The 26902-nt window shown below is 41.1% G+C and overlaps 1 protein-coding gene across 1 annotated transcript in view; it reads right to left on the reverse strand.

Annotated features, from left to right (window-relative positions):
* DSCAM (DS cell adhesion molecule) overlaps positions 1 to 26902 on the reverse strand; it is a 759593-nt gene that overhangs the window by 243017 nt on the left and 489674 nt on the right. Inside the window, exon 11 of the mRNA XM_024120069.1 lies at positions 17992 to 18111. Coding sequence (XP_023975837.1) covers positions 17992 to 18111 — 120 coding nt within the window. The remainder of the gene's footprint in view (positions 1 to 17991; positions 18112 to 26902) is intronic.

Here is a 26902-nt window from a genome sequence, read left to right on the forward strand (position 1 = left end):
CACATGAAAGGATGTTCAACATCACTGATCATTAGAGAAATGCAAATCAAAACTACAATGAGGTATCACCTCACACCGGTCAGAATGGCCATCATCAAAAAATCTACAAACAACAAATGCTGGAGAGGGTGTGGAGAAAAGGGAACCCTCTTGCACTGTTGGTGGGAATGTAAATTGATACAGCCACTATGGAGAACAGTATGGAGGGTCCTTGAAAAACTAAAAATAGAACTACCATACGACCCAGCAGTCCCACTACTGGGCATATACCCTGAGAAAACCATAATTCAAAGAGAGTCATGTACCACAATGTTCACTGCAGCACTATTTACGATAGCCAAGACATGGAAGCAACCTAAGTGTCCGTCAACAGATGAATGGATAAAGAAGATGTGGCACATATATACAATGGACTATTACTCAGCCATAAAAGAAACGAAATTGAGTTATCTCTAATGAGGTGGATGGACCTAGAGTCTGTCATACAGAGTGAAGTTAAGTCAGAAAGAGAAATATACTGTATGCTAACACATATATGTAGAATCTAAAAAAAAATAAATGGTTCTGAAGAATCTAGGGGCAGGACAAGGATAAAGATGCAGATGCAGAGAATGGACTTGAGGCCACGGGGAGGGGGAAGGGTAAGCTGGGACCAAGTGAGAGAGTGGTATGGACATATATACACTACCAAATGTAAAACAGACAGGTAGTGGCAAGCAGCCGCATAGCACAGGGAGATCAGCTACGTGCTTTGTGACCACCTAGAGGGGTGGGATAGGGAGGGTGGGAGGGAGAGGCAAGAGGGAGGGGACATGGGGATATATGTATACATATAGCTGACTCACTTTGTTATGCAGCAGAAACTAACACACCATTGTAAAGCAATTATACTCCAATAAAGATGTTAAAAAATGTCCTCAACCAAACCCTACCAAATGAGGTTTATCAATATATAAAAACAATAATATATCATGATCAAGTGAGATTTATTCTAGGAATGCAAGGTTGGTTTCAATTAAAAAATTAGTGAATGTAATTCATCATATTAACAGACCAAAAAGGAAGCACAATATGGTTACTTGAATATATACAAAGAAAAAAGAAAAAGTATTTTAGAGTTAAACATCCTGATAAAATCTCACAGTTAGCTAGCCACAGAATGGAATTACTTGATAAAACGTTTCAAAAGGCTTACAGACAGACCAAAAAGGAAGCACAATATGGTTATATATACAAAGAAAAAAGAAAAAGTATTTTAGAGTTAAACATCCTGATAAAATCTCACAGTTAGCTAGCCACAGAATGGAATTACTTGATAAAACGTTTCAAAAGGCTTACAGTTAACATCATATTTAATTCTAAAAGCCGAATTATTTTCCACCAAAGATCAAGAAAGAGACGAGGATGATTGGTCTGGTCCTTTTATTCAACATTGTTCTGATAATTTTATCAAGAGCAATTCAAAAAGAAAATGACATAAAATACATATGTGTTAGAAAAGAAGAATATAACTGTCTTCCTTCACAGATGACATAATTATTACATAGATAATCAAAGAGTTTACAAAAACGTTGCCAGGATTATAAATGACTTTAGCAAAGTCACCGTATACATCAAAATACAAAATTCAAAGTTAATTTTATTTTTATATATTAGTAACAAGCAATACTGAGATTTAAAAAAACAATAAATTTGCATGAAAACATGAAATATTTACAGATAAATTTAACAAGATAGTTGCAAGACTGGTCTACTGAAAACTGCAAAAGTTGTTGCTCACAAGTAAAGAAGACCTAGATGAGTAGAGATGGGGCATTACACCATGTTCATGGATAATAATTGTTAATATTTTCAGGCAGTTATTGGAAACCTTGTTGTATAAAAGGCCAAATAATAAACATTTTATGGTTTGCAAGCCATACAGTCTGTTACAATTACTTATTTCTGTCATTGAAGCATGAATGCAGCTATAGAAAGTACATAAATCAGCACAATTATGTTCCAATAACATTTATTTACAAAGGCAGGTTTTGAGAAGAATTTGACTTGTGGTCTATAGTTGGCTGACATCTGATTTAAAGGTACGTAAAAAAAGTATATAGATGTAAGATAATTGTAAAGTTGGAAGGGGGGTGCATATACCAATAATACTCACACACTTGGATTAGTTCTTTATCTCATATCTGACGTGTGAAATATCATAACATCTTTCTAAGTAGAAAAATGGCTTTAATTCAGCTTATTCATAAAGAATTCAAAATCAGTGATGAAAAAGTTTTAAAAACATAATAGTAGTTTCTAATAACTTCAATATGTTGATTTCCTCAGTATCAGCTACTGACTATTTTATAAAATGAGATGAAATGAACAAAATCATTCTTATCTTTACACCTGTTCACTCCTTGGGAACAGTCAAAAATTATCAAAATGTATAAAATGCAAAATTACAACAGAAGCATGTATAATATAGATCATTTAAAACTTAATCCATATGAAAGTTCACAGAAGAATTAAAGAAATGTTTGATGGATAATGAACATATCACTAAATGAATGGTTGATTTTGGATAATAATTGATGAAAGCTATCTCCAAGTTTACCTACTGGGGTTTAAAACATGAGAATTTCAGATTAGGAATCTGTGAATTTTTGGTCAAAAATTTAAACAGTAAAAAAGTAACTGTCCTCTTTTTCTCCTCAAGATCCCATTATCTTGAGGAAAAAAGAAGGGACTATAGCCTTCCTAATTTTTTATAAGCACACATAAAATTGCACTTTGTCTCTACAAAATAGTGTTTATTGTCCAATTACTAAGCACCTATTTTGTGGTGGATCCAGGGCAAGTAGCTATGGTTACAAAAGATGGTGGCCTCTTTGTCAATCTCTCTTTGAGGTCAGAACCCTCACTCTGGGTAAATGTGAGTGGCCATATTGTGAGCCTTCCTATGGAGAGCCTTCCATGAGGGTCTCCCCCAGCCAACAGTCTGTGAGAAGCTGAATCCTGCCAGCAGCCACCTGAATGGGATGAACCTTGATATGACTGAATCCCTGGCCAACAGCCTGAGTGCAGTGCTGGGAGACACCTTGATATAGAGGACTCAGTTAAGGCATATACCAGATTCCTGCCCCACAGAGATCATTAATGTGCTTTATTATTGTTAAACCACTAAGCTTTGGGGTAATTTGTTACACAGCAACAGATCCCCAACACACTGTGAAAAGCTAGGTAATCAGGAATCCTTTTAGTTCCTCAGTTTCCTCACCTGCAAAATGGAGATAATAATAGATCCTCCTTCATAGGGCGGTGTAGGCATTTAAATTCTTAAACTATGGTATGACATACAGTAAGCACACACTATTGCTGTTTTTTTTCTACTTTCTGCTTCTAATTATTTAATCAGTTTATGATTAGTTGACTATTTCTTTCCTACTCCACAAGACTAAGGACAATGTTGCAATGAACCTCTCTGCTTGTCAATCAATCCATCAATAGAAAGAAAGATATAGTGGTAGGAACTCCATTGGACAAACACTTGGAGTGGAATTCTGCACATCTAAGTGTTAAAATATATTGCTAAGTTGCTTAGTAAAAGACAGAGCAATTTTATTTCCTGGGGCTGGGGTTAATTTTTTCCTCACACATGTACACTATTAATCTTTTTGATCTTCATCAATATAGTATATATCTCATTATTTTAATTTACATGGTTTTACTAACTTGTATATTTTTTGGCTGCTTTTGCTTATAGATAAGTCTGAGCATCTTTTTATAAATGTATCAGTAATTTGTACTTGTTCTTTGGTGAACACTCTATCTATATTCTTTGCTCATGTATCTATTGAACTTTGTCTCTTTCCTCTTCATTTGCCAAAGCACTTTGGTTCCTAAAAGTGATTCTATATTCCTATTTTACAAAACTTTATTTTTGTTTGTGTTGTTTCAATCAGGATTGTATGTTGAATATTATCAGCTACCTTTTCATCATCTATTGAGATGATCATACTTTCTTTTCTCCTATAAAAGTTTACTGTATCTTTTAAGGATCTGGTTTCATAAATTATAAAATTCCTTCTTAAGGATAATAGTTTCTTTGGGGTAAGTATAAAAAATATTATTGGAACTTAAAAATCAAAGAAAAAGCCTTTGATTTTTATTTAAGTGCTTAAATTTGGTTGACAGTTTGAAAAATCTGTAAAGGCTATCGATACCTTTCTCAAAGTTAACTGCAAGCTGGGAGCCAGATCTAGACTACTACACACAACCTGGAAATTCAGCCAAATGTAGGATTTAAGAAATGTCTCCATAAGGCAGCAAACCAGGAAATCTGAAAATGCTATGGGATTTACAAATTCTGTAAAAATGTGTTACAAATCCCTGAGAATCTAATAAAATGCTGATAGAATGTGAGAAAGTTATAGGATCGTTCACGTCAAAAACAAAAATGTTTTCTTTTCCTCAAAGAATTTTCACCAGAAAAATACTTACAATATTTGACACATTTATAGTAAAGAATTACAATATACAATTTAGCTACATTGCTAAGCTTTCTCAATTAAATAGCTGAAAAGGATTATCTATTAACTCCTATCTCGACCGAGAGAAGACTCTTCATTACTAAAATGTCCTAATGGAGACAGAGATAAAGTATAAGTGCAGTTGAAAACCATTAAATCTTTTTTTTTCATCAGAAAATGAACCTAACTTGAAGGGATATACCATTTATAAATGTGACCATGCTTGCTAAACAGAGTAATTCATCCACCATAAGGACAACAATCCCAACGATGAGTACTGTTTAATTTGAGGGAAGTGGACTTGGCCATGGTTTGGTAGAATTATAGGTCATCTACTTCAGATTCATCGTTATTGTAAAGAACAAAATTTAACACAGTGTATACAATATTTCAAAATTCTGCAATCTTGTTAGCATAGGTAAGTACTTTGCATAATTAACTAGAAGATACACTTATAGCAACCAGAAGCCATTAATTAAAAAGATGTCAGTTTTCTGTGGATAGCTGGGGTCAAGTGGGGACAATTTTAATGTTCCATTACATGAAAAGCAAATGTTCACACAGTATGTAAGTCACCCACAGGACGACTGGGTATGTTCATATTGTGTGACCTTTATTATTTATTGAAAAGATACACCTAGCAGGACTCTCAAGAACTGAGGGAGTAGGAATAGTGGAAAAAGAATAGCTGAGTATCACCAAGTGAGCCCACTTTGAAGGCAGCAACAAATATGGCCATTGTTTCATCTTTTCTTCCCTCTGAAGTCTTTGCTGATCTGAAGTGAGAGCACTTGACTAAGAGAAGAATTGGGCTCCTATGTTATCTCTTAAACTTAGGAGGTCTGCCCTTGAGCAAGTAGCTTATTCTGTCTGCATCCTTAATGTCATCATATATGAAATGGGAAGAAGAATTCAATTACATACTATATAGATTGTTCACAAGAAAAGGAACAAGATTGCATGAATGCGAGTGGGTGTCAATGCCCACATGCTGAGACCAGAAGAAGTTGGTAAATGAGCACATGCAGAGAGTCGCCTGGCAGGTGGAAGAAGATTGTTTTGGAGGGGAAGAGAACAGGAAGAAGGAGATCACTTTCTACTCCCTGGGCTGCACCCAAATGATAAACTATTCTTTCTCCTCACCAAGGAGTCAAAACACAGTCCCTTTCGTCCTTATGTAGAGGGCGGTGTTTTCCTGAGGAATGAGTTCGTTTTCTTTGCTCAGGGAGAGGGCCCTCCTCCTCTGAGAACAGTTGGTGGGTTGAAGGGAGTGAGTAGCTACAAAGATGGGTGGGGATAGGACGAGGAGAGAGCAAGTACCCAGAGAAACAGCAGGTGCACCCATTTCAGGTGTGGCCGCTGGGAAGGGAACCCTTGATCAGTGACAGAGGGCTGGGTTCTGGGTCCTGTTCCAGAGAAGAATCCCAAAGAGGACAGAGGCACAGTCCTGAGACACGGGTCCAGTTCCAGGCTGGAGGGCTCTTCCCAAGCCCAAAGAAAGAAGCTTCCACACGGTACACAATGTGCACATCGTGTTTTGTCTATATGTTTGCATCAGATATTGTCTGTTGATCTTAGCACTACTGCTGCACTTCTAAACTCTTCCCTAAATTTCAGGGATGGGAAGCCTGAGAAGAACATTTCCCCGGCTGATCTGTGACAGTTCTGGTTTATATTTCACCAGTGAGAGGCACCTGAATGCGATTTGGAAAGTGCAAGGAAGGAGAAATCACCGTTCTCCTTGAGAAGCAGTAAGTCGATGCATGGGCAGATGCCAAACATCCAAGTCCGGGAGAACAAATTTTGTTCTGGAGCAGCTGGAAGCACAGATGGAAGGAGCCTCTCCTGGCTCCCACATTTGTCAAGCTCCTAAACGGCAAGTTGAATTCCTCCCATCCTTCTAAAAATATGCATGCATCGAACTCCCTGTATTAAATTCCTTCTTGATAAAACACTGCACCATAACTGGGACAGCATCAAGGTTACTTCTTTTGTAAATCTGCATATAATTATGTTCACTGTGCAATGTACTTTCTTCTTTTAGTCTCTGTATGTCTATCCTGAAGAATTCTATCCAATGAGAACAACTGAACTTAGGTGGCCTAGACTGGTGCCTGCCGAGGGGTTGTTAGAATTTGGTGGTCCACCAGTTTATCATGCTAATTTCATGACTTTTACTCTGTACCTAATCTGCAAGCATCCTTTTTTATCATCAATATGGAACACTGGTCCCTTACTCACTTATCAGAAAATGGAACCATGAACTGACACAATTCGGCACTTGTTGATGGGCCATGCGAAACCAGAGGCAGTTTGAATGGCTGGAATTTGCTGACGCCACCATGGCTCTGCATTGGGACCATGGGCTGCGAGCCGCCCCTGCAGCTGTGTCGACCATACAAGGTTTTCAGTCACCGCCTCCTTGGAGCAAGAGATGCCCAAACATTTGTCCTCAGTGTGGCTGTCCCTAGGCACAAGAGGATGGTTAGAAAGTTCCTGGGGAAAGACAATGAGAAAGAGGGAAGAAAGAGGAGTGGAGAAAAAGAAGGGAGGGCCAGATGGACCCGCAGGGCCATTGTCCTAATGCCTCTACCAAGGCTCGGGGTAACTGCAGTTTCCTTGGGCGGGGCTGGGGCATCTACGATGGTCCTGACGCAGCCCCCAGAGCCACGGAGACTCTGCTGATTTTAGCACAGGGAAAGGCCGAAGTTTTCCATTCCTCGTGAGTTTTATTCTACCATCAAAAGAAAATGCACCAATATGATGAACATTCATTCTCTCCGTCTGCTCACCATCCTTTTCCAAGAACTCATTATTGTTCGATGAGACCCACTGCTCCTACCTGGGAACAGACAAGCAGAGCTGCTTTTGTTGTACCTGAGGGAACCACATTTGACTTTGAAGTTGGGTTTATTTTCACCACTTATGTCACAGGGAGGTGTCACTTCCTCCTTTTTAGATTCTTTGAGCTGTCTCTGCATTCATTCTAGATTCATAGCTTGTCACGTATTTGCATGGGGACAAGGAACACTGAATGATTAAGTGAGACTTGATAGCCTCAACAAGGCTGGTGCAGGAGTTTGGAGCAGGTGTTGCTGGAAAGACCTGAGAGGACGACTGCAGGTCCAGTAAACCAGTGGACAGAAGAGGTCAGATGCATGGGGATGGAGGCTTGGGGGCATCCTAACCCACGCAGAAAGTGGGTCAGTGGTGAGTCTGGGAGCAGGCGTGGTTAGAGCTCTGGGTGGTCATCAGACAGACAGACAGGCAGGGAGGTGAGACAGGATTAGATGACCAAGGGCCAAGCAGATGACCAAGACAGAGATCCAGTTTCCAGGACAGGGGTGTGAAAGCAACACTGGTCTGAGCAAAGGCTGTGATCTGGCATTCAGGGTCAGAGTGTAAGTGGCCACGAGGGTAAAGAAATGCAGCTAAATGCCTTGAATGCTAAAACAAGAAGGAGGCTCAGGCCTGAGGTCAGGACGAGAGTGAAACCTGCAAGGATACAAGAAATAGGATTAAGGGACCAGAGCTTGGGAAGGAACTTTGGGGGTCCAGAGACCCAAGGACAATCCTGACTGGGCCTCCCCACGGTTACTTCAATAGGAAACCTCCTATTTTCCTACAGGGGAAAAGAGGAACAATCTCATTTAAGGGACTTATTATTTTTTTTGTTTGGTCTCTTGATTGTTTGCCCCCATCCGGACTTATCTTTTGAATGGAAAGCGGGGGATCTGCAGTGGGGGCCATCTCTTGACTGCTGAGGAAGAGTTGGCCGTGGTCAACTCAGCAGGGAGGTCCGGAATTGGTTTTGGTAGAAAAAATGTCCTACCATTAACATACTTGAGAACTTGGGCTTGTCCCATGCTGCACATTCTTCATGGCATTTGGAGACACAGGCCTTGGGGATTGTGGCAGGTGCTGAGATGTCACGTTGACCGTGGGAGAGAGGGTGTTCCAGGGCAAAAGAGAGGGCGTTCCAGGGCAAAAGCCCCTGAGGTAGGAGGAGGTTCCAGAAGGGTCGCCTGAGCATACGACCAGCTGTACTGAGCACACATTTGTTTCTCAGTCTAGAATTGAGTACGTTGCATGGAAATATCCAGAGAACTGCTGTGAGTGACAGATTTTTTCCTATGGATTTCTGAACAAAGGACTGAAGTCCCTGTTGGCCCCAATAAAGTGTCTACAGCTTCTGCTGACAACCATCTGAACCTACAAGTGGATCCTCCTCCAGTTCAGATGAGACTTGGCCCTGGCCAACAACTGCAGCCCTATGAGAGATTCCGAGACAGAGCACCCAGCTAAGATGTGCCCAGACTCCTAATCCACAGAAATCATGAGATTTTTACAGTTGCTTTAAAATAAAAGAAAATAAAAAGAGTCTATGGCAAGATGGGAGGGTTTTGGCAGGTGGGTTGATACCAAACAGAAGAGGACACTTCTGGGACCCAGGAGGTAAGGGACAGCCAGGACCCCTGGTAGAGTATACCTTGTGGGTACAGAAGGACAACTTCCAACAGCTTTCTGGGGACAGAGGGAGATGCCTGAGGAAAAGCAAAACTATTGTGCACCAAATAGTGATGCATTCTTTGAGGTCTCCAGGAAAAACTGGAGTTGAGGAAACTCTGGTCTCATGCGAACGTGCTACAGGTAAGAGAAGGAAGTGCGCAGGGAGGGGGTGAGAGAAATGGGCAGGAAATAGGGGGTCCTATCCCACTGCAGCCTCTCTATGTACTAGAGAGTGGAAGATGATAGGAACTCCCCCCAAATTAAGGAGAACTTCTCCCTTGCTCGGAAAAGAAAGAGACACGGACAGCTGCAGAGAATCAACAAAAACTGGCTATAGATGTAACACTTTTCCACCCAGAAGACCAAAGAGGATCAAAAAGAACTATCTGCAGAAGCTTATAAATACTCACTACCACAGACCATAGTAAGAAAGCAACAGAATTTATAACGGGCATATAAAAAGATTTGCATAAATGGGAAGACTGTCCATGGTATTGGCAGGGAAGGCTCAATCGTTTAATGATATTGATGTTCTCCATGCTGACCTTTACATTTATTACAGTGTTCCAAATTTTTCAGAATATTTTTTTTGGGAACTTGATAAAATTAGCCTAACTTTCATCTAGAAGAAATATGCAAATAAAAATCCATGTGAGAAATCTAGGACATTTTGGAACAAGAAAAGCAATGAGGGGAGGAGTGTTGTATGAGATATTAAGACATATTGGGAAGAGATAAACGTCTAGTACGCATGGTCCTGATACCAGACAGTGCAAGAGAGAGAGGGATAAAAAATGGATTTCAGCAGACACATTTTTTTCATAGACTATAAAGGGATTAAAGTTAGTGGGAAAAGGTTGGGCTAGGCAATAAATGGCTTTAGCGCAACTGGCTACCTGTGTGAGCGGAGGTGATGACGACAGTGATGATAAAGATGACAGAGAACGTGTGTATTGACTAATTGCTACGCCAGGCGCCATAATAAATGCTTCCGTGAACCACCTAATTAAATCATGACGTTACTCCCCTTATTTCATTTGCTTCCCATATGAGGAATCTGTGGTTCATGCAGGCTAAGGAATTTTCCTGGAGTAACACAGACAGATGGTGCGTGTCTGGGGTTTGAACTCAGCCCACTCTCTTAACTGATGATTTCTACTACTTCTCCTTTATTTTTCTGAAGTAAAGTTCAAATTTAATAAACCTTAATACATAAACAATAGGATTTAAGTTCAAAGGGTTGAAAGATGGCAGCATAAAACCAGCGTTAGAACAGTATGGAGGTTCCTTAAAAAACTCAATATAGAATTACCATATGACCCAGCAATACCACTCCTGGGCATATGCCCAGAGAAAACCATAATTCAAAAAGACACATGAACCATTGTAAAGCAATTATACTCCAATAAAGATGTTAAAAAAAAAAGACACATGCACTCCAATGTTCAATGCAGCACTATTTACAACAGCCAGGTCATGGAAGCAACCTAAATGCCCATCGACAGACGAATGGATAAAAAAGATGTGGTACATATATACAATGGAATATTACTCAGCCATAAAAAGGAACGAAACTGGGTCATTTGTAGAGAGATGGATGGACCTAGAGACTGTCATACAGAGTGAAGTAAGTCAGGAAGAGAAAAACAAATATCGTATATTAACACATATATGTGGAATCTAGAAAAATGGTACAGATGAACCGGTTTGCAAGGCAGAAATAGAGACACAGATGTAGAGAACAAACATATGGACACCAAGGGCGGAAAGCAGGGGTGGGCAGGTGGCGGTGCTGGGATGAACTGGGAGATTGGGATTGACATAAATACACTAATATGTATAAAATAGATAACTAATAAGAACCTGCTGTATAAAAAAAAGAAAAGAAAAATTTTTAAAAAAAACAGCGTTTCTTTTTTTTCCTGCAAATCATAAAAAAGCAAATGGGAGAAAGAGGAATAGAAAATGCAAACACTTCTATGCACGAAATTAGGAAACAGCTAAGATGCCAACCACAAAATAGGTGATGGGGCGGCCGACAGTGTACACTGAGTAAAGGTACATGTGCAGAAAGACAAGGCGAGACGGACCACGGCTGGGACTCCGAGAAAGCATCAGCAGCGTGTGCGTCGTGAAAGCGGGGAGCACATCTGAGGGGCGACAGACATCAGCGACCATGGTGTGACCAGGCTGGGTGACGCAGCAGCTTCTCTGGACCTGCTGTGTGTCTTAGATCAGTGAAGGAGGCTTCAGGGAGGAAAGAGACACTTGCACAAAGCAACCTCTTCCTGGGGATATGCATTTTCTTCAAATGTGAGCACTCAAAAGGAAGCCAGGATCTAGCAAAGATTCTACAAGGAAGATGGAAGAATACAAGAGAGACAGAAATCTATAATGAAATCTCCTCAGAAGAATGCCATTATTGAGATGAAAGCTGTGAATAAAATAGCTACTTGTCTATGAAGCAAGAGCTCAAGAGAGAATGAAATGTGAGCTGGCGGAACTGCAGAAAGAAGGGAAAAAATAAAATCACAAAAAAGAAGGCAAAATTGGAGACAGCACAAAGGAGAACAGACTTTGTGGGGAAAAAGATGTAGAGAATAAACATGAGAAAATATCAAACAAGTAAAATGGGAGTAAATCAGTTAAAAAATCAGAGAGAAAATGACACCCTCTGGAAGACAAGTGAAAGGAAATCTGATGGCATGGTAATCGGGGACCCAGGTCACCATGCTACCTCCTGGGCAGAGGCAGAATACCCCGATCTTAAAGGAACAAAGACAGAAATCTATTGAGCGCCTTAAAACGTTTTCAAAAATACCTGGGAACAAATCTGGAAATGAATTCCACAACTTTGTTGACACGTTGCAAAAAGATGACTTCTGCACCCTAACCCTTGAAAAGACCCAAACCGGTGCCAGGTGTCACTCATCACTTTCTCTCGGAACAAAACCAGTTCATTCTGTTGTCTTAGTTTGTATATTTTCTGTGACTTGAGATAAACTTTGAATATACACACCCACAAATGCAAAGCACGGAAGAGAACAAATATTTACAGACATGATTCAAGAAGAATTTTCTTACATAAAGGATGATTTGAATCTACATATTAAATAGGCATATGACACATCTGGGGGAAAAGTGACTGCACAACATCAAGGCATAGACTATACATTTACTGGACTTCAAAGTCAGCTCTTTGGTGCATGCAGGCAAAAAAAACAAAAAAAATGAGTCATTTCTAAGGAGAAATCAGGCAGCTTCTGTTCCCTCCCAGGAAATAATGCAAGCTACCAACTCCTACAAGCTAAACTCATTTTATGTGCAAAAAGGCAAGAGGCAAGCCATTGTGGAGAACCAACCTGGAATATTCCTCGCTGGAAAACTAGAGCTAAAGGACTAGCATCGAGCATTGCTAGTATCAATGTATCAGTTCTAACATAGAACTGAGGTGATACCAAAGTGGGGCATACATTGGCTGAGCAGAACGTGGAAGGGATAAGCCCTGACCATGGAGAAGGCATTTACTGATAAAACATTAGGATACTTAGAAAATGTATCATTGCTTACACTGAGAACTGGGTTGTGTCTACAGAGAATGAGGCCCAAAGCCCTGACATTGATCCCGGGCCGACCTGCTCTCCTGACATTGCCCTGTCTCAGTAAGTGGCACCTTCCGCTGTCCTCAGAGACCCGGGCATCCTGTCTGACTGCTCCCTTTCTCTTCGACATCCAGTCCATCAGCCAGATGAATTCCGAGATCAACTACTCGTCCCTTCTTGACAGCTTGTCCAGGCCACGTCACAGCAAAGGCCTGCTAACCGGTCTCCAGCTGCAATTCCTGCCTTCCACCTAGGGCCGACAGGGTCCTTTGAAAACACTAGGCAGAGCACATGGCATCTCTTAATTACTCCAATAGCCTGCTAAGGTCTGGTGTCCGCAGGGCAGCAGAAGAAAGGAGAGCGCCGCTGTCACAACTCTGATCCACTGCCTGCATTCCCCCCTGCCCACCCCCGCCGAGCAAAGCCACATCTTTAAGGTCATCGATGAGGAATCTGACCTGCTGGGACCTCCAGAACCTCCTTTCACTCCACTGCAGGGAGTGAGCAGGACCCAGCTCCAGTGTCCTCCTTGGTGCTTCTGGAACATTCCAAGTATAAACCCACTTCTGTCCCGGCTTTGAGCCCTTGACCTTCAGTGCTCCCCCCAGATATGCACATGGCTCATCTCCCATTTCTTTTAAGTTTCTGCTCAAACATTACCTTCTTCTGGGGCCTTCTCTGATAATCCTGCTTTAAATATAAACTACTCCCCACTGCCCGCCCACTCCACCAGGCATGCCCTGACTCTTGTCCTTGGACATTCCTCCAACCAAAGCATCCCTGGAGGTCAGAAGTGGCCCTATTGCTGGATGGCCAGAGAGCAAAAGATGTCCAGGCAGCCCGTGGGCCAGGGCATCAGTTATTTCCTGCATCAGCAGGCCCTCTTTCCCTTTAGCAGCTAACAAGGGGATGGCCCAGGTCCCCAGGACAGCAAGTGAAACCCACTTCCTCCACTATAAATGACATACATTTGCTTAGCTATCGATTTCTGTGAGCACAGATAAGGCCCACCATGGTATTAAACCCTGATTTTTCCTTTCAAATCTCTTTTTGACAAGAAGCCTTGTTCGTTCAGGTAAAAAAAAAAAATCAGGAGACAGAATTGAATGTCTTAGACTTTGTGTATCCAGACCCAAGGTCAAAACTGGAATAACATTATTTCTCAGGAAAGATTGTTTCATTTCTGCAATAGCTGCCCTTAAACCACTGCAATTTACTCTGGAATTCTGCAGCTTCAGGATTAAATTGCATCCCTTGGAGAAACAGCCTGGGTCTGGTGTGTGTGTGTGTGTGTGTGTGTGTGTGTGTATGTGTGTGTGTGTATATGTGTGTGTGTATGTGTGTGTGTATGTGTGTGTGTATGTGTGTGTGTATGTGTGTGTGTATATGTGTGTGTGTATATATATATGTGTGTGTAGAAAACAAACAAGGACCTACTGTATAGCATAGGGAACTACATTCAATATTTTGTAATAACCTATAAGGGAAAAGAATCTTAAAAAGAATACATATGTGTGTGTATATGTGTGTGTGTATATATATATGTGTGTGTGTGTGTGTATATGTGTGTATATGTGTGTGTGTGTATATGTGTGTATGTGTGTGTGTGTGTGCGTATATGTGTGTGTGAGACACAGAAGAACTGCACTTATGCTCTTAGTGACTATTTGATTATGGGAAACATGTTCCATAAGCAAGGCTAAATTTTTCTTAAGAAACATCTTTGCTACTTGCATGATTAAAATAATAATATACCATTTCCCCTATTCTATTGAAAAATATTAAAAAACCAAGCATAATACCTGGCATTATTCTCATCGTAAGAAACAGGCACTACTATAAACTGCGGGAAGGAGTGTAGATGAAAAAAGTGACGACAAGTGGCCGATACATATTGAAATCTACAGAAATTGCTTACTCTTTGAACCACAACTCTACTTCCAGAAGTTTATCACCAGAGAGAAAATGGACACGTGTACAGAGATCAATGAGATAGAAGTCACTGTGACATTTTTACGATAGTGAAAAACTGGGAAAAAACACAGTATCCAACAGGATTGTTGGACCCACCTGGCTGCCAAGCATCCATCCTCCCCCCTTAGTGAAATAGGCTGGGTTGTAGTCACGACGGCCATATGCTTAGCTACAACACAACCTGTAGAACCCCTGTGGCGAGGGCTGACCTGGCCGGTGAGACGTGAGCAGAATTGATTTATCACACCGTCTGGAGAGGTCCTTAGAGGGAACTGACTCAGGTGGGTGTGACAGCCTTCTCCCTGTGCTCTTCCTCGTCCATGGAAATGTGCAAGTGGCCACTGGACCTTAGTAGCCATTGGTTGATGGTGGGCGATGCTTTCGAAGAGTGACAGAAGAGACAGATGTAAACAGTGTGGGTCCCTGATGACCCAGGGGAGAAAAACGAATCCTGCCCTGTCTACTCTCAGACTCCTCTGATGAGAAGGAGTCCACCCTTGTGGCATATGGAGTCACCGAATTCGGTCCTAGCAAAGGCAAGAGAAGTTGGATGTATCTGCTGATGTGTGAATAGAAACTCAACAGAGACATTAAAAGGTCACAGTGCACACCCATATTTGTTGCCGTGGAAAGACATTCATAGCCTATGATTAACTGAAGGAAGAAGGTTGTAGGTCAGGAAGACTCACATGCTCGCAATTTTTTTAAAAACACAAAACTATATGTATATCTACAGATATATATATTTGCCAGGGAGACAGGTCTGAAAAGCTAGATGAAAGTTTACAGTATCGGGACTTCCCTGGCAGTCCAGCAGTTAAGACTTCACCTTCCACTGCAGGGGGCGTAGGTTCAATCCCTGATCAGGGAACTAAGATCCCACATACCTCACGGCCAAAAAACAAAACAAAACAAAAAACATCAAACAGAAGCAGTATTCTAACAAATTCAATAGACTTTTAAAATGGTCCACATCAAAAAAAAAATCTTAAAAAATAGTTTGCAGTATTTATCTTTGGTTATCTTTGAGTGATTTTTTTTTTTTTTTTTTTTTTTTTTTTTTTTTTTTTTTTTTGTGGTACGCGGGGCTCTCACCGCTGTGGCCTCTCCCGTTGCGGAGCAAGCCCATGAGTGATGTTTTTAAAGGGGGATTTTAACTTTAAAAAATTTGTTTGCTGCAATTTTAAATTTTTTCATTAATGATTTTAAATTGCATATCAAGTTCAAAGATAAAAAGGCTTCTATAATTTAATTTGCACATCAGTAATGGGAAGGAATAAGATGTCTGTAACACCCATAACAGACAAAGGCTTATTTAATCTATGAAAAACACTCTTTCAGATAAATGAGACATGGAGATGAGTGTGAGAGTAACATGAATGAGAAATTCTCCAAATGGGAAAATGAAATCGTCTGTAAACAAAGGCTAAAACATTTTCAACATCATTAGTAATCTAAATTTGTAAATTAAAACAGGAATTTGTAAATTAAAACAATTCACCCATCACATAGTAAAGAGTAAGGAAAAAAGGATACTGTCTAGTTGATGAGGGTGCAAGACACACACAGCCTCATACTACTGGTCCGTGTGTAAATTGCCCTAATATTTCCAATGTGTCCTGGTCCAGTGCAGACCAAGAGCCTTCAGTGTGACCACAGTATTTCACTTCTAGGGATTATATAGACATTTCTCCAAAGAAGACATACAGATGGCCAAAAGGCACATGAAAAGATGCTCAGCATCGCTAGTTACTAGAGAAATGCAAATCAAAACTACAATGAGGTATCACCTCACACCGGTCAGAATGGCCATCATCAAAAAAATCAACAAACAATAAATGCTGGAGAGGGTGTGGAGAGAAGGGAACCCTCGTACACTGTTGGTGGGAATGTAAATTGGTGCGGCCACTATGGAGAACAGTATGGAGGTTCCTAAAAAAAAAAAAAAATGAAAAAGAAAAAGAAAGCAACCACACATAGGCACATTGAACTAACACACAGGAATGTTCACTTCTGCAGTGTCTGTAATAGTGAGAAATGGAAAACAACCCAAGAGAAAGAAAGAACATCCACACAATGTCAAGCGTTCGAAATAATTTTGAAGAAGATGAGCATCACGGAAGATGTTTGTCACATCTATGTAAACTACATGCACATCGATGTAAAGTACATTAAATCAAATGTGTGCTATTTGTTTCCATGTAATGCAACATAGGGCTACAAGGATGGCCCCAAATAAAAAGTCATGCGGGCAGGTACTCTGAATAACAGGCTTTTATTTTGGGGTAAAGCGCTTTTCACGTGGACAATGTGTGTGGCATGCTACAGGGGAGTAATCTCAGGGATTTAAAACAAATTGAATTGATTCTCCCCCGAACCAAATGGTGTCTGTCCCTCTCTTTACTCCCTCTACTCCTTCCCCGTAAAGGAAATACACCAAAAGGAACTGTGGCAAGTATGCCATTTGTTTCTCTCTGATTGTTGCTACTTTCACAGTCAGAAAATGCAACACACTATATACCTGGAGTCTTAAGATTGTTAGGGAAAAAAAACCCATGATTTATTTATTTGTTGTTTGTTTATCCTATCAGTATATATTTGGCCCTCACCTGATTAATAAATTACTGAATGAAGTTATGTGAATGAGAAAGGAAAGAGAATTTCCAACACATTCGTAAGCATAGCTAAGGAAACTTTCCTGGAGAAGGTGATAAGATAGAAATGAATTATTTTTACCATGTCTAGAATGGTTCCCTCATTAGTTTCCAACACTGCTCATTTTAATTTATGTAATGTTTACAGTGTTACCTTAATACTGGGAAAAGTTGCTTTGCCTTTGAAGAGAAAGCAAGATTAAGGGTGAAATTTTGCTTTTAAAAAGAGACTACCAAGGAGATGATAGGTAGTTTTTTATATCTATGATATCTAGGTAAATAAAACAACCAGTAGTTTTATTTTAACCTTCTAAAGCCACTTACCCTTACTTATCTAAATATTGGGGAAATAATTTTCCAACAATGAGTAATTTTGACAATTTATACTTGTTTATCCATGTGTATATGGGCTTGCAAGGCTCCTCAAGAAGATCAGGTAGTCAAGGTGGAGCTTTCCCAGGTAGTCAAGGTGGAGCTTTCCCAGGTGCTGAAATAACTTACATGAATAAACTGCCTCCCCTACCCGGTCTTTCCAAGGGCATGTTACACAAGAACATTTCATGGCCCAAATGAAAACACTTAGGTGGGTTACTAGGGGTATATGTGAAGGACGGATACACTTGGTGGAGGTGGGGACGTATATATTTGTAAGAAACATCTCTGCAAGAAATGCTCATCTCATCCTTTAGAATATAACATACATTTGGTAGATAACAAGCAAATCAAGTAACTTCATACCTTTAGAGAATTTCCACACGATGGTGGGTACAGGATAACCCTCAGCTGAGCAATTCAGGATGACAGGCTTGCCATAAATCCCGTCTTGGTCCCGTGGCTGAACCACAAACTTGGGAGGAACTGAAAAGAGAGAAATGCCACCAGTAATTCAGACAAGACTGCAGATTATTAAAGCTGTGATTTTAAGAAATCCAAGAATTTTAACAAGCATGGAAGTACAAAGAATGCTTTACATATATGTGAAAATAAAGCAGAGGATTTGTAATTAGGGACCAATTAAGGAAGCAATTTCAGTGCAGGTGATTTTTCTTATTATATCAATGACCTGATGCAGATGGAAGTTGCTTTGCACTGGACTCTGGAGTGTGGCAGTTTGACTAAACCAAGGGAATGTGACATTCTGTTTTTGATCTGTGTTATGGAAGATCTTCAGGGATCCATTCTTGGGTATGAAATGTTTTTAAAGCATCCAATATCTATTCTTCCTCTAACAGGAGTTGAAGGGAGAAGTAATAGTCTCTTCCTAAAGGCAGTAAAGAACACAACATGGTATTGAACGTTTCCTAAAAATCTGATAAAGACACATAGACCATTATTTCTGACATCAGTACCCTTCTGAGCCAAAAAGGTACTATGGAAGCCAGGTGAAGTGAGGTGCCATGAAGGCTTTATAGAGTACCTATTTGGAAAAAAAAAAACCAAACAGATTAAGTAACTGCTTATTTGGTGAGTTTTGTGAGATGCTGAAAAAGACACCATCCCTACCCAAAATATACACATGCACTCTGCTGAAAAACTACCTGCCAAGAGAAGATAAATATTTTGAGTTAAGTTATTGTGATTTTAAGAGTATTCAAGTCTTCTCTTAAAGATACAGATTCTTCTAGGGAAGGTAGCATCTAAAGGTGGTAGGATCCAGAAATCTCTTCCAGCAGATCAGTGACTAATTACAGGATGGATTTTCAATGAGACTGTCACGAGATTAGGTGAGAGGACAGATTATGTCCGCCATATATTAGATACTTAGCAAATGTGGGAGTTCTTCCCCTCCTTTCCACAACTCCTGATAAGGCTAATCTTTTCTGCATTGCAATTTCCAGAATTCTTCATTTTGAGGCAAAAATGTGGTCCTATGTGTTAGAGATATATAGAAATTCCAGCCACCTCATGAAATGGACTGGGGAGAAGTTTAGAGTCCACATTAGTTAGGATCTTAGGAGCACACTGAACTGGCATGAGCCATAGTGAACACCACTTTGCCCATCAAACAGCCAAGGAGGGGGGAATAAAATCAAGACAAGAAGCAGCTAGAGATGGAACTTACTGCTGTGCTTCTGGAAGAAATAACAGAGAGTGATGGCTAAGAGCACAGAGCCAAAGGCTAAACACCTGGATTTGATCTCCAACTTTGCTACTTCTAGGTGGGTCATCTTGTGTAAGCTGTCAAATGTTTCTAACCTTTGATTTTCTTATCTGTAAACTGGGAACTCATTTTATAGCACTGGTATGGGGATAACATGAATTAAGATTCTAAAAGTTGTGAGAAGTGCCTGGAAGATACGAAGTGTTGTAGGAGTGTTGGTTAATTTAGTAAATGCAGGTGTGTCCAGCTGTAACATATCATTAATAAACACAGTTTCCAACGTGCAAATTATTTAATTAAATAACTGCACAGCCAATGGGTCTTTTCATAGTGAGCAATTTTATTTCATTTAGGTGGTATTCTGAGACAAATGTAGTCTATAAAATGTAAATATATTTTTAAAAAGTGATAAGGGATGTCTGTCTCATGGGGAGAAAATTATTCCTAGGAAAAAAAATGCTGGAGATTTTATAGAGCAAAGTTTTCTAGTAAAATCAATCTAACAACCACAAGGGTAGATTGCAAAGTTTAAGACATCATGTCAGAATCATTCTGTCCAGGGTGGAAGGTAAATATGCAATCATGTACATTCTGTCTATTTGGCTCAAATTCTGCTAAGAGCAAGGAATCTCTTGTCAAATGGGCACGGTAGCTAATCTCTTGCATTTCCTCTGGAAGAATGTCTAATTGTAATTGATCCACGATCCCTCCCCTCGATTTGGTTCTAATCCAAAGCAATATTATTTAAAAACCGATCACAGAGGTTTACATGGAAAATAACCACTGACATATTGTAAGTGTAAGGCAATTACTGAAGGAAATGGCCCATAAAATTGAGAATTATCTTTCATATGCCCCTCTTTAATCTCCTTGTGTCACGTACTGATGATTCTTTCTTGCAAATGTGTCACATATCCTCAAATTCTCTTCATCTTCATTGCCGTGTCCTAGTCATGATGGGTAGACAGGGTGTGTGGTGAAGTGCCTCCATCCATCTGGTTTCAGCACCGCAGGGTGGACAGCTCCATGCGTTTTGCCAGGGCACCACACCAAGAACATGACATGAGTCTCTCTTTGCTGTCTCAGGGCCTTCTCTAAAGTAACAAACACTCACCTACATGGGTGCAACCAGTGAGGGATGGGAGTCAGGATAAATGCCCTGCCTCTCCATCCTCCAATCCTACGGGACAACTCTAAGGTGTGCTCTATGTCTGTGCTTCTCAAACATCAGAGGGTGTCAGAATCACCTGAAGAGTTGATTAAAACCCAAGTTGCTGAACCCTGTCCCTAAAAGTTTTGACCCACTAGGTCTGAGGCAGGATCCAAGACACTGCCTTTGCTAATAAGCTCTCAGGTGATGCTGAGGCTGCAGGTCCAGAGACCACCTTTGAGAACAACTGTTCTGTGTGATGCCTTGGAAGGTTCCCAGAAGGCATGAGCCCCACTTGCCCACAGCAGCAACTAGCTCATTAAAGCAGCTATTACTGATTTTTCCCCTCCTTTCCTAATCTCATTTCCCTTCATTCTTTCACTCTGGGATCCAGGTTACATCTCAAATAAGTGATCTACAGCCAGTCCTATACCTCACACTCTGCTTTCAGGGGGACTTACCCTGAGACAAGGCTAAAACTGGCTCTTATCTGGATTGATGAAACAGCTTCCTAACTAGTCTACCTGCTACCTACTGGCCCACTTGAATGCATTCTGCACCCAGTGGGCTGAAAGATCCTTCTAAGAGAGAAATCACATGATGTGACTTCCCTGCTTAAAATCATCAGTGCCTTCGCATTGTCCCTTGACACAACTGAAACCCTTCCGATATTTTGAAGGCTCTTTATGACTTGGGTCCTCGCACTCCAGCTTCATCTCTTGACATTTCCTCCTGTAAGCTTTGCTCCAGTCTATCTGTTCTCCAGCTCCCCCTGGGTCTTCACATAGGCTTCTGTATTTCTTTGTTTAACAAATTATCAGTTAGTAGTATTTACATCTCAGCTCAAATTTCACTTCGTCTGGGACACCTCTTCGGATGCTGTGGACAAGACTGAGTGCCTCCACAGAATCCTGCGTTATCATGTCATAGCCTTTACCACACGTTTGGTGTTGCTGGTTTAAATGCCCGTCTCCCACATCTGGCTGCACACCTGGGAGAACAAGTACCATGCCTTTCTCGCGGACCATCGCACCCCAGCACATAACACAGTGCTGGAACATAGAAAGTATTCTGCAAATATCTGTTGAATGGACAAATCAAAAATTGGATATTATTGTTCCAGTTTTAAAGACTAGGAAACAGACCCTATCCAAAGTAGCACGGCTCAGTTAATAACTCAGATCAGAGTGACCCCAATGCACAAGGTCTTTGAGGAGGATGGGTCTAGAAGCACCATCTAACAGAAGCAAGCAGAGAGCAACTGCAGGAGGATTTTGGCCAAGGAGATACAGAACCGGAGGTGGAAGGACGCAGAGCTGTCGGCACTGTCATGATTTTGGCCAAAACTTATGATAGGACCTCAAGACTGAAGACTCTGTATTGTCTCGGTTATAATTCCTCAAAGTTGCTGGTTTCCTTTTTTTTTTTTTTAACTATATTTTGGTTTCCTTTTATTGCAGAACACTTTATTTGTGGTCAACATATCCACCAATATAGTTGGCTTTCCAACAGAGAGACTCTCCCAGTGGGGATGAGGGTGATTAAAGAGATAGAAGGGATGTGGGTTCAACCAAATAATTGTGTCGCATCCCCAAAAGGCAATGCAGGCCGCTGTCGCCATACGTTTCTATGAATCATAATTGCGTGCACATGCAATACTCCTGTCCCCCTAAAAAGAGTCACGTGAGATGTAGATGTTCTAAAATACCCAAATCCTGTCATGGGACCCATGTAGCCTGACAGTATCTGAAGTCTCGAAGGGATTCCTTTGAGAGAGTTGCCTGCTTCATGAAGCTTAAGATGAGGGTTGCTTAAAATACGTGATTTTGGGCTTTGGTCTGTTTATTAAAGGGAAGAACTATTTTTGCTGTTTTTAAGGGAGGAATAGGACAGGTATATAATAGGACAGGAATTTTTCAGTGTTAGGTGCAGTCCAGTGTTTTATGTTTGGAACTCATGGCCTCTAAGTAGCTATGTATTTCCAAAGAATGGATGTAGGTTTCACTATCTGTCAACAGGGACAGGGATTCAGTTTTATTGAAGGTAAACCGGAAGCTCTTTGGTGGTGGCAGCGGAGGACGGGGGTCCTGTGTAGATAAATATTGCCATTCTCTGCTGTATGGCATTTAGTCAAGATAGTAATTGATCAAAGTCTAGGTAAGAGTTAATTTATGACACTGGAAACTAAACGCCAATGGCTTCCTGTCATACCCAGAATAGATAACCTGGCCCCTCCCTTCTCTCCTACTGAACAGTGAGCACATTGGTCTCTTGCTGTACTTTGAGCCCACAAAACCCACTCCTGACTCAGGGTCTTTGTACCTGTTTGTCTCTCTGCCTGTAACTCGCTTCCTACAGAGAGACCTGGGACTCACCCACTCACTTCGGTCACAAGTCTCTTTTCAAAAATCTCTTCAGAAAGGCTTACCCTGTTGCATCTGAAAATTCCATTCCCTTATCACTCTCAATCCTCCTACCAATCTTTACTTTTCATACCACAGGTAGACACCTGACATCATTTGTGTGTTCACTGCCTCTCTCCTGCACTGAAATGTAAGGATTTTTTTAACTTTTTACTTCATACTGGAGTAGAGTTGATGAACCCTGTTGTGTTAGTTTCATGTGTACAGCAAAGTGATTCAGTTATATATATACATACGCATCTACTGTTTTTCAAATTATTTTCCCATTTAGGTTGTTACTAAGTTTTATGGGGCAGGGACTTGCTCTCTGTGTGCTGATCACCATTGTACCCCCAGCACTCACAGCATCTATTATAAAATAGGTGCTTAACAAGTATTTGTTGGGAAAATGAATGGATGAATGAAGCAAAATGATAGCATGAATATAGTATCATAAATTGGGTCCACAAACAGCAACTAGATAGTGGCCTTTTATACGTTTTATTTTTCCTGCCAAATAAAGGTCAAGCAAGGGCTTTTTAGATAATGTGTTTGTTTCACTATGTGCCAGCTCATCATTAAAAGCCAGAAACAACAGACCCGTCATAAGATATAAAGAAGTGTAAGAAAACTGACCTTTGGAATCGCAGATAGGAAATCATAGTGTTGGTAGCTTTCCTCGCAGTGGTGCTGAGCCAATAATAGGAACCAAAGGGCAGGCGTGTTTTGCCACTAAGTTCAGTCCTTTCCCTCAAAGTGGCTTCATCTATGCCAAGGTCACCCAGCTGAGTGTGACATTAGGGTGATCATCCATCCACTGCCAGTGTAAGTCATGAAGCACATGCATAAGTGCTAAGGGTTTTTTCTTTTAACTTCCCTTATGATAACAGCTAATTTATTTTAAATTAAGTCTTCATAAATCTTCCCAAAACTATAAAAATGTGCTTAGCTTTACAATGGCCCAAAGTCATATGACTCTGGTGTAAGGAATAACCAGGGACTGGGTTCCCAAATTCCATTTCAATCCTACCCTTTTACCCTACACCTCAGCTTTAACGTCTCAGTTAACACCTCTATCTTCCACACACAATTTATCCCCAACTGCTTCAGTTTCTGCAAAAATATATCACACTATAACCTTTTTGACTGTATTCCCTAGGCCACCATTCTAATTAATTGCCTGATACTTGGGATTACCCCCAGCCTCTTCTACGTAATGTGTCCTCAATCATGTACCAAAGTCATGCAGATGTGAGTGGAAGGAAGGGAGAAACAGAAGAAGAGCTGGAAAGGGAGTTACCACCTGCTGCCTTATTATGTGCCAGGTGCTGTGATAAATACATTCTTTTTTTTAACCCTCAGAAAACCCCTATTAACTATTCTCCCATTTTAGGAATAAGAAAATTGGGGTGAAAATAGCTTAAGGAATTTACTCAAGATCACACAGCTAATAGGTGTCCAAATTGTGATAGGGACGGAAGGAAAAAGAGAGGCAAGGGAAGCAGGGATGGGGTCTGGGGGGTCAGCTGACAGGCCAAGGGGTCTTCCCTGGGTTCCCTTATCTGTAGAGACACAGCCCACTGACTGCTACCAGACTGGTCTCCCACCCCCAAAGGCAATCAGTTCCAGGACTTCTGAGGTTCCCCGTCACTTCCTACATCAAGCCTGTATTTGCTCAAGGCAACAAGCAGGCGGGCTAATTATGATAATGGCACAGCCTCTGTGTCTTAACTGTTGCTGTTTATCCCTCACTGACCTCAGAAAATATGTCTGAATGCCTCTGTCCTCCTTCTACTCATTCATTAAATGAAGAGAAACTGGAGAGCCCTGCTACTATCTGGGTGCTAAGGACGTAGCAATTGTTACCTGATTCCATTCTCTCAGCAATTCCAAAAGGTAAGTCTCATTATTTCCATTTTACAGATGAGGAAGCTGAGACTCAGAGAAACTCAATCATGTTTCCAAAGTCATGTAGAGAATGAATAAGCAAAAATGCGGACCTTGGTTTACTTACTGAAAGTTCCAGTGTTGTTGCTGTATTTTTTAAAATTAATTAATTTAATTTATTTACTTTTGGCTGTGTTGGGTCTTCGTTGCTGCCTGCAGGCTTCTCATCGTGGTGGCTTCTCTTGCTGCGGAGCACAGGCTCTAGGTGCGTGGGCTCAGTAGTTGTGGCTCATGGGCTCTAGAGCACAGGCTCAGTAGTTGTGGCACACGGGTTTAGTTGATCCGAGGCAGGTGGGATCTTCCTGGACCAGGGATTGAACCCGTGTCCCCTGCACTGGCAGACAGATCCTCAACCACTGCGCCACCAGGGAAGCCCTGTTGCTATATTTTTAATTTTCTTTCTAAACCTTACTTATACGTCAAGGCTGATGGCGCTCACTCCTTCCATGAGGTCCGTCAAACGGCACTGACCTCTCCCTAATCAGAAGTCATTTTGCTCTTGTAATTAACAGTCTGTCCCTTGGAGACTTTCCAACCACCCTCACTGAGACAAGGCAACTTCAAGGTCTCTGAACTCCTTATTCTATTTCTACTTTTCCCAAGCTACATCTCAGGCTGAAAACTTTAAAGTCCCTAAGAGGAAAACATTCTCTAATTTGAGTTAAAGATTTAAATAAAAACCCATATAATTATTCTCTAACAGGGCTTGCTATTTTTATGTGGGTCTTGTTTCTCCAACTACATCTTTGCATATTTTTCATGAATCAAAGGACGGATTGTGTTCCAAAGTTAGTGAGTCTACAGTGTGCAGTATAGAACACTCTTTATTCCAAATGGCAGTAATAAATAAGATTCTTCATTTTACCAAAGATCTACTTAGCTCATCCAGAATGTGATCTAGCTGCAGTGGTGATAAAATTCCACCTCTTGACCGTTCAAACTAAAATTTGAAATTCTGAGAGCAGCTGCCTGATCTCTAGCTATACAAGAAGAGAGGCTGTCACCCACGGCAGGCATTAGTCATCCGGGGAGAAAGTTCCCTGCTCCAATCATTGTGTACTAAGGGAAGAGGGGAAACAGAGGAGTTGGTGAGATGTTCTACATCTGAAGCGACTCCCCAGCCCAACACCCAGCACAGGCCTTGGCCAGAATTCTTGCACGTCTGTCCTCAAGGCTTCTCAAATGTTGCCCTCACACACTTCCCTCACACAACTGGCCATTAAATCCTGCAAAGCCTCTTCTGCTTTGCCCATCCTATGACCACCTAGCTCCAGCCACCATCACTTCTCACGCGGACTACAAAGACCTCCCCTTCAGGCGTCCTACCTACACTCATTTTATTCCAGTGCGTGACTCGTCCTGCCATGAACCATATGATTTTTCTGCTTTAAATCTCTTCATAAATTTCCATGGCCTCCCGACCGCTTTCATAGGACAGAAAGCCTTCAAGATGTGAACCAGACTTAGCTCTCAGGTCTCATCCTTCTTCATTTTGCCATTTTGCACACCATTCCCCCAGACACAGATGTATCTGCCCTGTCAAGCCCTCCTGCCATTGCAAGTAACAGACCTTCTTCCAGGAACATGATGTCTTCCTTCCTCTCCTCTTAACTACTTGCTATATTTTCTAATCCTTCAGGATTTCTCCCTCCCTTCTGGAATCTGCTTCATTCCCGCTGGAGCAGGAGTTCTCAATGGGAGGAAATGAGCTTTCATCATCCCAGTGACTACCCCAAGGACTGGCAGTTCGGAGTATGTGCTAAGTCCTTTGCTGCTTCATGATGCAATAAGGGAAAGATGAAGCAATGAAGGACAGAGCAAATGCGGTCATTTGGGAGTGGGTGTAAAAGATTATATTTATCCATTGATATTTTGAAGACATAAAGCTTAGTGATTTTTTTTCTCTTTTGCAGAAAGGTAAGACTACCAAACGTAAAATAGGTAGCTAGTGGGAAGCAGCCGCATAGCAGAGGGAGATCAGCTCGGTGCTCTGTGACCACCTAGAGGGGTGGGATAGGGAGGGTGTGAGGGAGGGAGACGCAAGAGGGA

This window comes from Physeter macrocephalus, chromosome 8, assembly GCF_002837175.3.
Source record: "Physeter macrocephalus isolate SW-GA chromosome 8, ASM283717v5, whole genome shotgun sequence".
Lineage (NCBI taxonomy): Eukaryota > Metazoa > Chordata > Mammalia > Artiodactyla > Physeteridae > Physeter > Physeter macrocephalus.